The 15,744-nt window shown below is 40.6% G+C and overlaps 1 protein-coding gene across 17 annotated transcripts in view; it reads right to left on the bottom strand.

The window, feature by feature from the left end:
* Positions 1–9,551: 9,551 nt before the first annotated feature.
* LOC120409130 (sarcolemma associated protein) overlaps positions 9,552–15,744 on the bottom strand; it is a 169,148-nt gene continuing 162,955 nt past the window's right edge. For 9 of the 17 annotated variants that reach the window (XM_039546620.1, XM_039546632.1, XM_039546628.1 and 6 more), the window contains one exon: positions 9,552–11,541. In XM_039546620.1, coding sequence (XP_039402554.1) covers positions 11,452–11,541 — 90 coding nt within the window. In that variant the 3' untranslated portion in view covers positions 9,552–11,451. Of the gene's footprint in view, positions 11,542–12,592; positions 12,683–15,744 lie in introns of all 17 variants that reach the window. The other 8 variants (XM_039546622.1, XM_039546633.1, XM_039546624.1 and 5 more) reach the window with 1 other exon arrangement.

The following is a 15,744-nucleotide window of genomic DNA, read 5'->3' as shown; positions in this document are numbered from 1 at the left end:
TCCCTCTCCCCCGCTCTCACCTCATACTGATCCAAAACTGCCCACTTCTCCACCAGGTCTGGGTGTTCTGACTCTGCTATAGGTCTGATTGGTTGCTCTTCTCTATTAGTTCTCTAGCGATAGGTGGAAATAAACTCCATCCTACATGCATTCTGAGCTGAATTCCTCCCAGTTTCATCTCTGTACATTCTTTGATGTAGTCTCTAGGCCTGGACTCGGGCTGCCATGCCTCCACCCACCCTATCAATGTCATCCATCGATGAGGACCCTATGGACCCTAGTTTCACACTAAGGTGTTTGTCCCTCTCAACATTGGTTCCCTCCTAGAGGGATTGCCCTTCCTCCTCTTCAGCTCTGCAACTCCCAACTGAATCTGTCAGAGAAGGGGCAAGAGAGAGAGAGATACAGCAGGCACAGGACATGCTTCCTGGTAAGGAGAGACAGACAGACATTGAAGGGCTGTGGTCAAGTCAGCCAAGGCTTGGAAGGATTTGAATTTTATGGGTAAATGTCAGTAAACGTCGATTTCACCATACACACAGACTGAAGAAATTTTTTTCCAATCGATAATAATTGAAATTTATAGGTGGACAAACTAACTTATCAAGGATATTTACTTTGTATATTTTGACATGTGATGTTGACAATTTGTGTTTTAATGTTTATAAAGCTTTTAACTTTTTGAATCTCATCTACTGGCATTAAATAATTATTGTTTGTCCCCCCCACCTGAATTTCCCACTGTTGTGAAAACTTAAATCAATAAAAGTAAAATAAAATGCTTAAAACCCATAATTTTGCACAATTATGAAAATTTAAAGTCAATAAAAATGGAAAAAATGCTTAAAAATAATCATCAATATTATCCAGCAAAATTATATTAAAACAATTGAATTGGGCCAAGTCTACCTCTCAATCCCTGGGCTCTTAGCCTCCATGGTTCCTAGTAGATGGGGCTATAGCGCAGGCTAGGACAAAGAGGCACCAGCAACAGATACCCAACCCTCTCCTATTTCCCTTTTACACTTTTGTTTCCCTTTCTTCTCTCCCTTATTTTGAGGCCTCCACTTTTATTTCCTGTTTGACCCTACATTAACTATACACCTCAGCCTTTTCCTCTCATCTCCCTTCCTTGTTTTCCTTTCCCAGAGTCACTGTCTGGTCTATAGCAGTAAGGCTTGGAGTAAATGGCCTCAACCAGACTGGAAAACCCTGTCTTGCCCTGGCAAGACTCCAGCTAGTAGCAGAGGAGTGGGCGTGTTGCTGTGCAGGGGGGTGGCAAAGAAGAGGGATGACGTGTTAGGATGATTGCATCCTCCCTGGAAGGCCATTTAGAAGCAAGTCATCTCTCATCCAGACCTAAAGGAAATATAGCTATTAGCAACTCATCCAGCATAGTTAGCTGTTTGCTGAATGTATTCCAAGTCTAATGACTTTGTCTGTATAGCAGAGGCTCACTACAGGCACCAATCTCAGGCATGCATTGGTGCATCACTACTTTTACAGCACTGACAAGGAGGCTAGGGCTTTCCTATTTGCGGTATAAAACAGACCAGACACAGCCTCATCATGGTGATCTTTACTAGTACAGTACACATTAATAGCCTTTCTCCCAGAGGCGTACAAACTTTTCATCAGTTCACTGAACACCAACACCACTCTCAGGCCCAGATCCACAAAAGTAATGGAGGTGTTTTGACACTGAGCATTGCAACACCTCAATTTTAGGTACCTAGAAAACCACAGAAAAACTGGTTTCAGAGTAGCAGCCGTGTTAGTCTGTATCCACAAAAAGAACAGGAGTACTTGTGGCACCTTAAAGCCTAACAAATTTATTTTAGCATGAGCTTTCGTGAGCTACAGCATCCGAAGAAGTGAGCTGTAGCTCACGAAAGCTCATGCTAAAATAAATTTGTTAGTCTTTAAGGTGCCACAAGTACTCCTGTTCTTTTCACAGAAAAACTGTGATCCGTAAAGCCTGAGTTAGGTGCCTAGATTCCTATACAGTGAACGGGGACAGCCTTAGAATGCAATCAACACTGCAGGGAGTCATCTAAGCTAGCCAATGGGAGATGCTAACAGGAGGGGTGGGTCTTAAGCCCCACTCCAGAGATAAACACCTAAATCCACTCCACAGGAGGCATCTATCTGTGTCAGCAATCCAGGAACAAGGGGAAGATAGGTGCTCCTCTGCCTAAGTTGCAGGTGGGGTCTGAGCTAGTTGGCATGTTCAGAGGCTGCCTAATTTCACACAAAATAGGCAAAGGAGGACCCGTATAATCTTCAGCCCATTGGGTAGTGCTCTCATCTAGGAGAGAGGTGAGCAGCAGTTCAAGTCCCCCCTCTGCCTCAGTAGAAGAGATTTGAACAGGGAGCGGGTTGCTACCTCTCCGGTGAGTACCCTAACTACTTAGCCATGGGACATTCTGATGTGGGCGTCCTTCAAGCACTCCTGTTGAAATTGTTCCACTTTCCTGGAACTCTGTGAGTTGCTTTCCCCCACCCTGAAGTGCAGGAATACCAAGATGAGAGCTGCCCTGACTGTTGAGAAGCGAGTGGCGATAGCCCTGTGGAAGCAGCACACTACTACCAGTCACTCAGGAATCAATCTGGAGTGGGCAAATCTACTGTGGGGTCTGCTGAGAATAAAGTAGCCAATGCAATAACTGACATTCTGCTATCAAGGGTAGTGACTCTGGGAAATGTGCAGGTCATAGTGGATGGCTTTGCTGCAATGGGGTTCCCTAACTGTGGTGGGGCGATAGACGGAATGCATAGCCCTAGCTTGGCACTGCACCACTATTGTTTTGAAACCATGCATTCTTTCTTTATTAATTTAAAAAAAAAGGTGAGATAACTGATACTGTCCACTGGGTGGGGTAGGGGAGGAGGAAAGGACAAGGCCACATTGCTTATTGTAACCACACTACAGATCAAAACTGTTTGAATGGCAGCCTTCTGTTGCTTGGGCCATCCTCTGGACTGCAGTGGCTGGGTGTCTGGAGCCTCTTCCCCCCGTCATGTTCTTGGGCATCTGGGTGAGGAGAATATGGAACTTGGGGAGAAGGGTAGGTGGTTGTACAGTGGATGCAGCAGCAGTCTGTGCTCTTGCTGGCCTTCCTGCAGCTCCACCAGACGCCTGAGCATGTCCGTTTGCTCCCCCATTAGCCTCCGCATTGCCTCCTGTCTCTGCTCATCATGCTCACTTAATGCTTTCCTGGACTCTGCCACTAAATGCCTTCATGCATTCAGCTGTGCCCTATCAGTGCAGGACTGCATGAGCTCAGAAACATGTAATCACTACTGCGTTTTTTCTGCTTTCTAATCTGTGATAACCTCAGGGACGGAGATGATAGGGGGAGCATAGAAAAATTTGCACCTGCGGGGAGATAAAAAGGGAGAGTAAAATTTATGATGATACATTTCTGAGAACAAAAGGGAGACTCTTTCACAGTGAATCAAGCAATTCACAGCAGACAGAACATGTGCTTTAGGTACAAGGTCGCATTTTGTTTTATATTGAGCGCCTGCCGGTATGGTGACACATCACACATGGCTGGGCAATAGAATTCGGTTTCAAGTAAGCCAAAGGGTACGCGCGTTTGGCTTCTAACATCTTCATAACGTGGGAATGTTTTCAAAGTGCAGCGCTCTCCTTTCCCATAGCAAGCAATGTCGGTTGGGTTTGCCATTTAAAACAAGGGGATGCGGTTTTAGGGTGGACGTGCAGCTCATACTTCCTCCCACCCCTCCGCGCAGCTATTTGGGATGATCCTTTCACCCCTCGCCCCGCTGTGTGGCTGTTCTCAGGGATGATCCCTTTTAGCCAAGCACAAACAGCCCAGCATGAACGGGGTCCTTTTACTGTTCCCTTACAAAAATTCCCCTATTTCAACCAGGTGACCATGAATGATATCACTCTCCTGAGGCTGACACAGAAAGATATAGACTGAATGTTGCTTGAAGGCGACCAAAACCCAGGACCATTCGCTGCCATGCTTTGTGCTGCAATGATTCTAGACTACTTGCTCCTGACTTGGCGTGGTAAAGTGTCCTACTGTGGAGGACGAAATAAGGCAGCCTTCCACAGAAACCTTGTGCAAAGGCTTTCAGAGTACCTCCAGGAGAGCTTCATGGACATGTCCCTGGAGGATTCCTGCTCCATCCCCAGACACATTAACAGACTTTTTCAGTAGCTGTACTGACCGCAAATGCATCCCAAGTCTTCAGGGCAAATCAAACATTAAACACTATTACTTTTAAACCTTGTACTGTAGTTACAAATGTGCACTCACCAGAGGGGCCTTCTCTGCCTCGGGGATCTCACCTTGGGAGAGTATTGGCTCTGGGGTGATGAAAAGGTCCTGGCTGCCAGGGAGAACGGATTCACTGCTTGCCTGCTGCACATTCTCCTCCTCCTCATCCACAAAATCCTCTTCCATGTTGCATGAGACTCCCCCCTTGCAGGTGTCCACGGACAGTGGTGGATTAGTGGTAGGCTCCCCCACCCCAGAATGCCGTGCAGCTCATCATAGAAGTAGCATGTATGGGACTCTGACCCAGAATGACTGTTTGCCTCCTTTGTCTTTTGTTAGGCTTGTCTGAGCTCCTTGACTTTCATGCAGCACTGCTGTGTCCCCCTGTTGTAGCCTCTGTCCATCACGCCCTGTGCGATTTGGCATATATATTAGCATTTCTTCTTTTTGATCAGAGTTCTGCCTGCACAGATTCTTCTCCCCATACAGCAATCAGATCCAGTATCTCCCGTTCCCTCCATGCTGAGCTTGTTTGTGATTCTGGGGGGACTGCATGGTCACCTGTGCTGCTGAGCTCGGCAAGCTGATCAAACAGGAATGAAATTAAAAAGTTCTTGGGGCTTTTCTGGTGTATCTGGCTAGTGCATCGGAGTTGAAAGTGCTGTCCAGAGTGGTCACATTGGAGCACTCTGGGATAGCTCCCGGAAGCCAATAACGTTGATTTGCGTCTGCACTACCCCAAATTCGACCCAGCAAGGTTGATTTTAGTGCTACTCCCCTCGCTGGGGAGGAGTACAGAAGTCGATTTTAAGAGCCCTTTAGGTTGACGGAACGGGGTTGCTTGTGTAGACGCATTCATTATAAAATCGACCTAATGTGGCTAAATTCGACCTAACTCTGTAGTGTAGACCAGGGATTAGTTTACTACCACCCATCTCTAGATTTGAGAGGAGAAGCTATATATAGTTAGCGCACTGCTTCACTAGTGTCTACTAAAATTCTTTCTACACAGGAGTAAGAATATGCTCAGAGAAACTGCATTTGAGTATTATGAGGGTGGACTTGCCCCATGAAGTACTGATTAGAGAGATTACTATAACCAATTGAAAGAAGCTGGCTGGGAAATGATGAAGGGACTGAAACGTCACAGCATACCAGGGGAAACAAGAGTTACAATTTCGAAATGAATTGTGTAAACAGGCTGTCAAATAAAACTACAAAATTACAAGTTTTGATAATTAGAATACAATTAGTAGGGAACATAGGTCATTGATGCAATGTTTGATTTAAAGAAGATAAGCGCTCACATAGCCAAGGCAAATGTCCAAGTGCAGGAAGTACCATTATGAACCTGTAAGAACCACCATTCCCTGCCCCCACAATCTCCCTGTACCATTAGTGTGTGTGTGTGTGTGTGTGTGTGTGTGTGTGTGTGTGTGTGTGTGTGTGTGTGTATATATATATATTATAGAATGAAAAATCCCCAGTTATGCTTACATTGCAATCATATTCTACAATAGACACATACAAGATGAACAAACAGGTCTTCCCATTAGTTAACATTAAGCACATGGAGGATGGTCCTAAGGAATAGCTAGAAAGGATTGCAGAGCATTAGGCCTAGCAGACATGTACGAATTAATGTTGTGATTTGATTTCCAATTAGAGAAAGTAAAAGAGGTCACCAAGAGGGGCTACAGAGTTCTGGGGGCTGTCTGAAAGCACAACCAAAGGAGGACTAGTAAGGGAAGGTCAGCTGGATCTGAGGAACTAGATGTGGTAACAGTTGTAGGGAACAGCAAATCTCACGAACAGATTCTGAGGTAGATGGCTTGAGGGCAAGAGAAAGCAATTGTTCCATCTTCTGACTGACCCTACGGACCTGCTGATGTGATTCCCTCCCATCCATGTAGTTTCTAGTTCTGTCAGACTGCATAATGCTACACTGACCTGAACACAGGATCCTGGAAGGGTTCCTGCTGGAAGAGCTCCTGCGGGCTGAAAGGAAAACTAGAGGAACTGGCTTTGAGTGGCAACACATCAGGCCTAGTTGTGGAACCTATACACACAGGCTCCAACCGTTGGCAGCTTGCCAAATGCCATGTTAGTGAACTCATGCTTCAAACCAACCAGACAGTGCTTCTGGGAAAGGTCAATGCAACATAGGCTGTTCCTGAGGAAGAGTGAAGCTAAAGAAGCCATTGTCCCAAGCAATACGACTCTTCTACAGGCTAAAGGAAGACTTGGAGACATATGTCAAGGCTTGTATATGTAAAGGAAAGTTATACTGCTATTAGCTGAAGTGTGAATTTAAACTGATAGCTATACCAGTATAATTCCCTGAGTGGATGCTTATTCTGGTATGAGTGGTATTTTTTTGTTTTGATTTGTAAGTTTAGCTTATGTCACCTCACAAGGAGTTTACACTAAACCAAAAAAAGCCATTCTTTTGAATAAGGCTCCATATGGATAGTTATACTAGTATTATATATTGGTTTAACTATACTGGCATAACTGGCTCAAGGGCCAGGGCTGGTGGCTGGAGAGATTAATTTGCATATTCCTGCTTCCAGAAGCAAGGGAGCAGAGCTATACAGCCATCTCTCTCAGGACGAAAAGACGGCCACTCAAAGTCAGTCATATCAAAAGTCATACCAAAGAGTAACTACAGCCCAATGATAAATACACACCCAGCCATCTTTACTAGACAATGGTAAAAGTAGTTGAAACTGAATTACATTAAATCAAAAGGATACACCTTTTGTTTTGGGTGGTATGGAATGGGGGTAAAGGTCCCTAAAAGTCAACAAGAGCAGGTTCTCTTAACTGACAAAACAGCTGTAACGGAGAGATGGGTAATCTTAGAGAAAGATGGCTAATAAAATAAGTTATCTGCCAAAAAGGTCAGGCTACACGATTATGATGGTCCCTTCTGGCCTTAAAGTGTAAGAGTTCCACCTTCGTTACATGAAAAGGAACGTAAAGAACTACTGAAAGAAAATACAGTGATTTTGAAGCTGGAGAAAGTGCTTGGAGGAGTTGATATAAAGATAGAAAAAATAGTTTTAGATAAATAAGTAAATTAAGATATAGCATAAATAGCCATACACAATATGTGTGCATGCATATGCGTGTGTATATGTTTTAAAATGACAAACCTATATATCAGTATATCTGTAACTCCAAAATTACTACAGAAAGTATGCCACTTTCCCACAAAGTATTGTAGGAGTGACACTGATGACCCAAGATTTTCTAGAAGTGCCTGGAACCAGACAGCATGGATATGTGAAGGTCAGTGAAAGTTGTTACTGATGACACTTCTAGAAAATTTGGTCAGAAGACAGAAAATAAGTTGGGATTCACAAGTTTACTTGTCGAGATGGATAGTTACATTGACCCCAGCTACCATGCAGCAATCAATCTGGCACGGACTCTTCAGGGATAAGACTGCTTGTTTCCTTTATGACATAATTCTACAAAATATCGTCTGTCTCCATAAAATTCAGTCTTCATTTATCACCAATGTTATCCTGATAATTTCCTTTGGCAAAAAAATGACAAATGGTTCAAAAATGAGCTCACTGATCTGATCACAAGTAGACTTCAACCTGAGAGGTCAACTTTAATATAATTCAGAAACATGGTACAGATAAAAAGCTTGTATTTTCTTTTAATTATACTTCCCCTTTAGGTTGTAAATCAAAGGTCTACTGTTGCAGTCCTTATACAGGTAAAACTCACTGAAGTCAAAGTTTTGCATCAATAAGGACTGCAGTAGAAAACTAAAAATGTTAAAACAGAGTAATATAATGTGGTTAGAGGAGACATGTTTTTAATGTGTCAGTTGGGCTGAGTAACCGATGAAACAGTTTTCTGGAACCAATCCTGCAAGATGCTGAGTGCCTCTCTAATATCATTAACTTCAATGCAAGTTGAGGGTGCTCATCACCTTCTGACAAGCTCTCATTGTATCAGGGATTTGTTAGTTTTGTTTTTTTTTAAATCCCCAATCTTTTGTTGTAATAATCCCCAGACAGAGCTAGTTAGTAGTTACTCTCAGGCCTTATAATTCAAAAAAGGGTTGTAAATGTGCATCTCATATAGATAATTCTGTAAACATATGTAGTAACAGTCAGCTGGGAAGGCAGGTTTGTGCTCAGTTGGGTGGCTGTGTTTGGAAAAGTTTTTTATCCACTTTCTCTTTTATTGTAAAAATCCTGGAGATCAGAAAATTCCTAGACACTAACCAAACCTCTTCCAGGTATTCCCTAAAAGGAGAGTGAACTATGCATCTTAATTTATTCTTGATCATCTTTTAAACATGCATAAGTTAACAGTTCTCAGGAAGAGCACTGTACTATGGGGAATACTGTATTGTATATCTGGACACAGATGCATATACTGAACACACATATCCATGCAAAGTATACACATTATATGTGTCTGTGTATATAAAGTGAATATAAATATGCATACATGCACATACATCCACCAAGTTAGGTACTTTTTTCTCATTTTAAATAGACATGCTAGATTAACATTGTCAGCTGTTTGATGTTTTGAAGACTACTGAAAACTCGCACAATTTTTGTATTTGTGTAAAGAAAATAGTGCTGTGAAAACAGTGAGGGCTGCCAATGATCAGGCATCTCAGAGGATACTCAAATTTGGCAGCCCCGTCATGCTAAATCTAGCTGAGCTGCAAGGTGGAAAGGATTGCTTGCAGTTCCTCCATCTGGCCTCATGTTTCATGTGGCCTCTCTTCTTCAGCAGACACCAGGTCTGCATGGAGGCCAGCGCCAGGGAGGAGGCGGTCGTGGTAGGAAGGTGACTGGAGCAAGGTAGGGAAGAAAAAATGGCTAAAAAGGGACAGGGCAGAACTAGAGAAGCTAGTGGGAGGACGGATACTGCCTCAAGCTCCTGCTCTACCCTCAACAACTCCTTTCACAGCTGCCTCAGGCTCTCTGCACTGTCCATAACCACCCTTCCACCTTTCCCCTGGCTTTCCATCCCTATTATAGGCACCCTCCAAGCTCCACCACAAAAAAACTCTCTTCCAGATTTTTCCACAGCACCAAACCCCAACCCCTCGTGCTCCCATTCCTTTTCTGCTTCAAACTAGACCTGGACAGGAGAGAGATTTAAATTTAAATTTAAAGCAATGTGAATGTGAAATGAAAAGTAAAACCTTTTCGATCATCAAACATGCTGCAAACATTGTAGTAATCCCTAGCACACAATAAATTTAACACAGATGTGCGGTTTTCAAATGAGATTCAACTCAAACATGCATACGGAGAGTAAAGTTATTTTATTAAATCATGCACATCACGTGTGTTAGTGCAAATAGTTTAATCTGTACTCGAGAAATTCTATTGTATTTTATACCTTTACAAAATAGATTTAAAACAATTATTTACTTTAAAAAATGTAATTCTGAAGTAAAGCATTTCAGAACAATATTTGCAATAATATATATACAAGAGGTACCGAGTACCACTGGCATATGAGTGTTTTGTGATTGGGTGGCTTCCTGCAACTGAAAAAGATGAAATGTTAACTAGGTGACCCAATATTATAGTCTAAAAGTCACTTGTGGACTTATTCTTCCATAAATCTAATAATCCTCCCATTAGCAAATCCCAAGTATTTTAAGATAGAACCTTTAATTAAAGGACAATGACCCTCAAAACCTCACAAGGCAAATTATATGCTAAAATTCTATTTAAATATTCAACTATATCTGTTGATTGCCATTAAATATTTTAAAGCCAATTAAATCTTCGCTGAGATTATCTTCCTATTCTTAAATTTCCATTAGATGAATTCATTTTACTTTGCAATCCTTTAGTATATTATATAGAACCTTAATAAAACTTTTTTAACTGAACTGTTGAGTTGCACAAGACAACTATAGCCAACATTTAATTCATTGTTTAACTACAGTAGTTACCCAATCAAAAAGTCAATAACTAACAACAGTTGCCACCCTTCAACTAGGAAATAAACTTTTTAATGAGAACCACTGTATGAAGCTATATTATGCATATTGTGTCATGTAATGTTGATGCAAAAGTTTCTAATTACCAAAAGTAAACACTCTCAGCTTATTAACTTGATGCATACATGACCAGTTAGATGACTCTAACTTGGCAATAGCTTGCCTATCTTGGATTTTTTCAGTTACCCATAGATGCATTGTAGCACCTCCCATATTGAAGTTTTCAATAAAAACTTACCTAAATAGAGAAATAATATTTCTCCAGTTCAGTTTTGAAAGTATTAAATGACTGAAAAAATAAGTTGCTAAAATGTGATACGTGTGAAAATATTCGAATTTTAAAGAATGTGTCTCTTTAAATATATGAAATTTAATAAATTACTTTCAAACTAAAGGTAATATAAATTGGATCACTGCACTACGTCCATCAAATGACCAAGATTTTGCTCCCAGAAATACCTTAGTTCACTCAAGAACACACACAAGCACACATTCCCACACGCACACACAAAATATCCTAGGCAGGTGTTTGCCATCCAATGTCTTATCTATCTCTTTAAGGCTGGAAAGGAATTGTATTTATTCCCAAAATTATTAATAAAACAGAATCATTACTGAAGCAAAATATCTGTTTCCTTCAAAAGGCCTGGAAAGAGAAGTTATTTTAAGTCTTGTTCCCACTAGCTCAGTGACTTGCAGCAAGTAAAAATGGTACATAAATGTAAAAAAAATATTTCAAACTGAAAGGCACTGAGCATACTGCTTCTGTTTCCAAGTATCTGTAAGGTTATTTGACATGGGCATCCAAATCAGAAATGTGTTTTTCTTTTAAATCTGGCAATCAGATTCTAAAGTAAAATATCCACAAACCTACCCATTATAAATAATTTGGTACCAAGAAGCCTACTTTAGGCCACCATAATAGTATTTAGAATCCCAACATACTAATTTAAAAATTACATGAAATTGTAAGCAAAAATATTGCTCACAGTAGAATGAAGTCATAATTTTATTCCCTCTTTATAGACAGATACATTTTATACAGTTTAAAGCAATGACCCTACTACTGTTCTCACGCAGAGCTTTGTTGTATTAAGAGGTAAAAAGGAAGAGAATTAATCTGTTTTTCCCCAGTATGTGAATGATGCCAGCTTCTAAAGGGAGGACGGTGAATGGATTCAACAACAGTTCTCATGGAGAAGCTCTGGTTAGGCCTGGGTACAGCACCACAGCTGTTACAGCAACCAAAGCTGCCATCAGAGGTATCCAAGGCCATTGTCTCTGTGTGGAGAGAAAAAAAATATCAATATCATATTTGTTCTAGTTTACACTACTCAGTTTACCCCTTGGTTCCGATAAGTCCTGAGCACCTGTTGATAAACATCACTAATATGTTTCCCATGAACCCTTACTTTTGGGAAATCCTGACACCAAGGAGTTAAACCATATTTGGCCTACCACAAGGAACTCCAAGAGACGTAGTCATCACAATGGCATGTCACCATGAGTCTCTGTAGTCGTACTGTATTTCCAATTTTGTTACAATGTGCACCTAGGATTATATCTTCTATTAAACCTTTGAGGGATTAAGATGCTTATAATATTGTTCGTGCAAAAGTATTGCTAGACCTATGCTATGCAATAACAGCATCTAACTTCTTTGCTTTGTGTGTTTAAGCCAGATCTGAGATATTAGTTCTAAGTGGATCCTATCAAGGTAATTTTTATTATTATTTTACATCAAGGGTAACAAGTATTTTACACCAGACATACCGGGAGACACTGAAAATGTAGTGCAAGCTTAGAGTTAAGAATGCAAACCCACCACCTATTTGTTATTACCATCTTGTCCTTTTTCCACCTTCTTCACAGCAGTAGTGAGAAAAGTGAAAAAGTGTTCAAAGCCAGAGAGGAAATTCTAAATCCACAAATAAGAAATAAAGGACCAAATTTCAATTTAAACAGAGAAACTCTTCGTTTTCCATATTTGATTAAGTAACTAGGTTTTCTTTCAGGTCCTGTCACTGCAGTATTTCACAAAATTTGCCCCATTTTGCTAAAGACAAACTGAGACCAAGTTAGAAGAGAGACATTCAAAACTGGTTAGGTTAGAATTAATTCATAGTTAGAAATATCACAAAGAAACCACACAGATGTTAAAATGATTAGTTGATTGTTCAGCTTGACAGTATCACCACTATGGCATATTAAATGAAGGGTTTGCTTCAGGTAAATAAATATCCGTGAGCAGTTCACCATGCACTATTTTACAAAAATGGCACAAACAGGCGACAGGGACAAACATACATTGACTGAACAGTAGTGCTTGTACCTTTCTCTACCACAATGGGCCGTAACACCAATACAGGAAAGCCAGGATTAGGCCGATGAATACGGCTGGGACGGGTTGTAATATGGAAGGCTAAAGAAGGGAAGGGATATTAAAAATCATTTTTTGCTATAAAATCAATAAGGTAAAGATGATTTAGATGGGGGAAAATAAGTCAAAGAGTGAGTTTTGTTTTAATCGAAACGTATTAAAGACATCTAACACGATACAGCATGATCTAATTCGGTATACAAAGTTAGTACACCACTCTACTCAAATGAACATGGATATTTAAATATAAGATGAAGTAAGCAGAAAAATGTTCTAAGGAAGCCTTTTGTCACCACCTAGAATTTAGGATTTCAGGTCAAAATGAGGCTTAGACTGACGTCAATCTATCATATTAGTGTCTTCCTTATTAAAGGGGGGGGAAAAAAAGGAGGGGAGACTGAGCATGGGTTTTCCTTTACACAATGAAACCTCATCCAGGCATCCCTAGGCAGTGTACTCTGCATATTCTGAATCGATGACACTATATTGACGTGATATTTAAGATCCTGAAGAAAAGAAAACACTCAACCAACGGCTGCATCAGCATTTCAACTCAAAAACCAATGTTAAATGTTTTCATTTTTGAAAATATATTAATTCTGATGGGGGCTTATGAAAAGGGCTCCCAGAGAGTATTTTAATATCAAAAATATAAAAGTCCAAGAAGCACTACGTATTCTTCATCCATTTCTTCACACTCAGCAATTTTCAACCTCCTGCCCACAAGAAAAAATTCTCTTCCTATGAATAGCCTACAATTATATCACAATGCAAATCCTGTGATCAGGAAACTTCTATGAGACTGCAACATTATTCAACATTAGCAATGAAGTGTACCACAATGATGGAGTACATATCCATCAGGGGACCCTGGGAGATGAAAATCTCCACCAGGTCATCAGCTTCTGATAGCTCAGATTGCTAAAATCTGAAAGTTGGACTTACGTCTTGATCTCATGTTGTGACAATGTTGTGTTTCTAGACAAATTTCAGGCCATCAGCATAACACATACCTTGTTGTCTCAATGTTTTAATTGCACACAAACTTGTTCAATTTGTTTTAATAGACACTAATACACCTCTTTATTTCAAGCTTTGGCTGGGTAACCTCTATCCTGTATCATAAATTGGTTAACTCAATTTAAAAGGAGTGACTGACATAGGTGATGTGAATTGGTAACTAAATTCATTTTTTAAACTATCCTTAGAAGACTCCTGCTTTTTCTGTTTCTCTGGCTATATGTGTGTGTACACACATACTCAGGAGTAAGTTCAGATCATGCTAGATGTCTTTTTAGTGCTTTTTTGTGCTGAAGCCATGTTGATTTCATATAATCAGCTAAATGAGTTAAACTCATGTTTATAGACTTCATAGAAAAGTTACTAATAGATTTTTTTTTTTTAAAAAGGTAATACACGCATTTCAAGCATAACTTCAAATAAAGGTCAGTATATATGAAATTTAGAAGGTGTTCTACCCTGTGCAATACATGCCTTGAATTTATGCTAATTTAAATTTGTTTTAATCAAAGCAATATCCAATAGGCAAGTTATGTGTAATTATAATCAAGGCATTTTCATTTGTGCTGTAAATCCGAATGCCGTCTTCCCACAAGAAGCATGGTGGTAGAAATAATCAATGCAGTGTCAAAAAAGTGACAAAAGATTTCAAATTCATCAAAGCACCTTACATGCTCAGAACCATTCACATGGATAAGTCCATCACTTAAAATCTCAGGAAATCATCAACAAACTACAAACATGCAAATACATGTAGCTCCATAGGTCTATGCTTTTAGAAAATAACATTGCTTTTTAAAATTAATTATTCACCCCTTCAAACGAAAGAGGAACACAAAAATCCTGTGGATTTCCAATATGAGTTTGCAAATGGAGTAAAGGAATTCTCTCTCCTCTAGCATTTATAGCACATAGAATGGTCTACTGCATTTTATTTTAGATATCATTACATGCACCCATACAACATGCATGACATACATTAAAAGCAACCACCACATTAAATGTACTTGCCCACAAAAAGACAAGACAACCTTTTTATTCTCTCCCCACACCACCCTGAAATGTAATGAAAGTTTCCTCATTGCTGTCCTCCTGTCAAACCAATGCCTGATTAAAAACATGCGCCCCTAATACTATGATTGAAGATCTGTAAACTCAGGCTTTGGCAGGCCACAAAAGGGAGGACGTTCCACAGTTGGCGTCCTCTCTTCCAAAAATCTTAGCCAAAAGTGAGGTGAAAGATGATGGCTTCAGCCACAAGAAGAGGTTAGTGGTACTTGGAAAACATTTCCAGCCCCTTGGAAGCTCCAGGATTTTTTGAGTCACCTAGCAAAATTAACTGCATTTTCAAAGTTTTAAAAATGTCACCCTATGAGTATCGAATTGAGGCTCCTCGTAAGAGTCTCTCCCTCCATACACTCTTTGCTGTTGCTCATCTTATTCTGTCATCCTCCAGCCACCCCATTCTCTGTTTCCCCTCAGTCCTTCCTCTTAGTTTCTCATTGACATACTTAGTTTGCTTCCTGAGGTCCAGGTTCCTAAAAGGTTAAATGTAAGGAGTCTACTACTTACACCAGCCACTCAGGGGATGTCTACACTGAATTATAAACTCAGGCTCAGACTCAGGTTTGAGCCCAACCCCCGCTACCATCCACACATAAATCTATCTGACTTAGGTCAGCAAGCACTTCAGGACCCAAATTCTAGGACCCAATCAGGGGGGTGGGTCTGAGCCCAAGTCCTGTTGAGACTTCGGTCCTAGCTCTGTTAGTTTGCAGTCTGGACACAGATCAAGCTATAGACCCAAGTCAGAAGGTCTGCATAGTGCAGCATGGGTGTGTTAGGACTGTTGTGAGACCTGGGGGCTCCAGCAATTGTAAACCAAAGTTTTGAATGCAGTGTGGTCGCTCAAGCATGGGCTTGGAAACAGCTAGTCCACAAATGTGGGTGCCACAGACCTGGGTTTATAATGCAGTGCAGACATACCTCTAATATATTCCCTGATGAATCAGGCCCTTTTCCCTGTTCCCTCTCACTCATAGTGCTTAAGGCCAAAAGGGACCACCAGAGTGTGGTCTGTCATT

This window comes from Mauremys reevesii, linkage group 7 (genome assembly GCF_016161935.1).
Source record: "Mauremys reevesii isolate NIE-2019 linkage group 7, ASM1616193v1, whole genome shotgun sequence".
NCBI classification, from domain to species: Eukaryota; Metazoa; Chordata; order Testudines; family Geoemydidae; genus Mauremys; species Mauremys reevesii.
The sequence above is the reverse complement of the archived record's forward strand: the minus strand, read 5'-3'. Positions and strand labels throughout refer to the sequence as shown.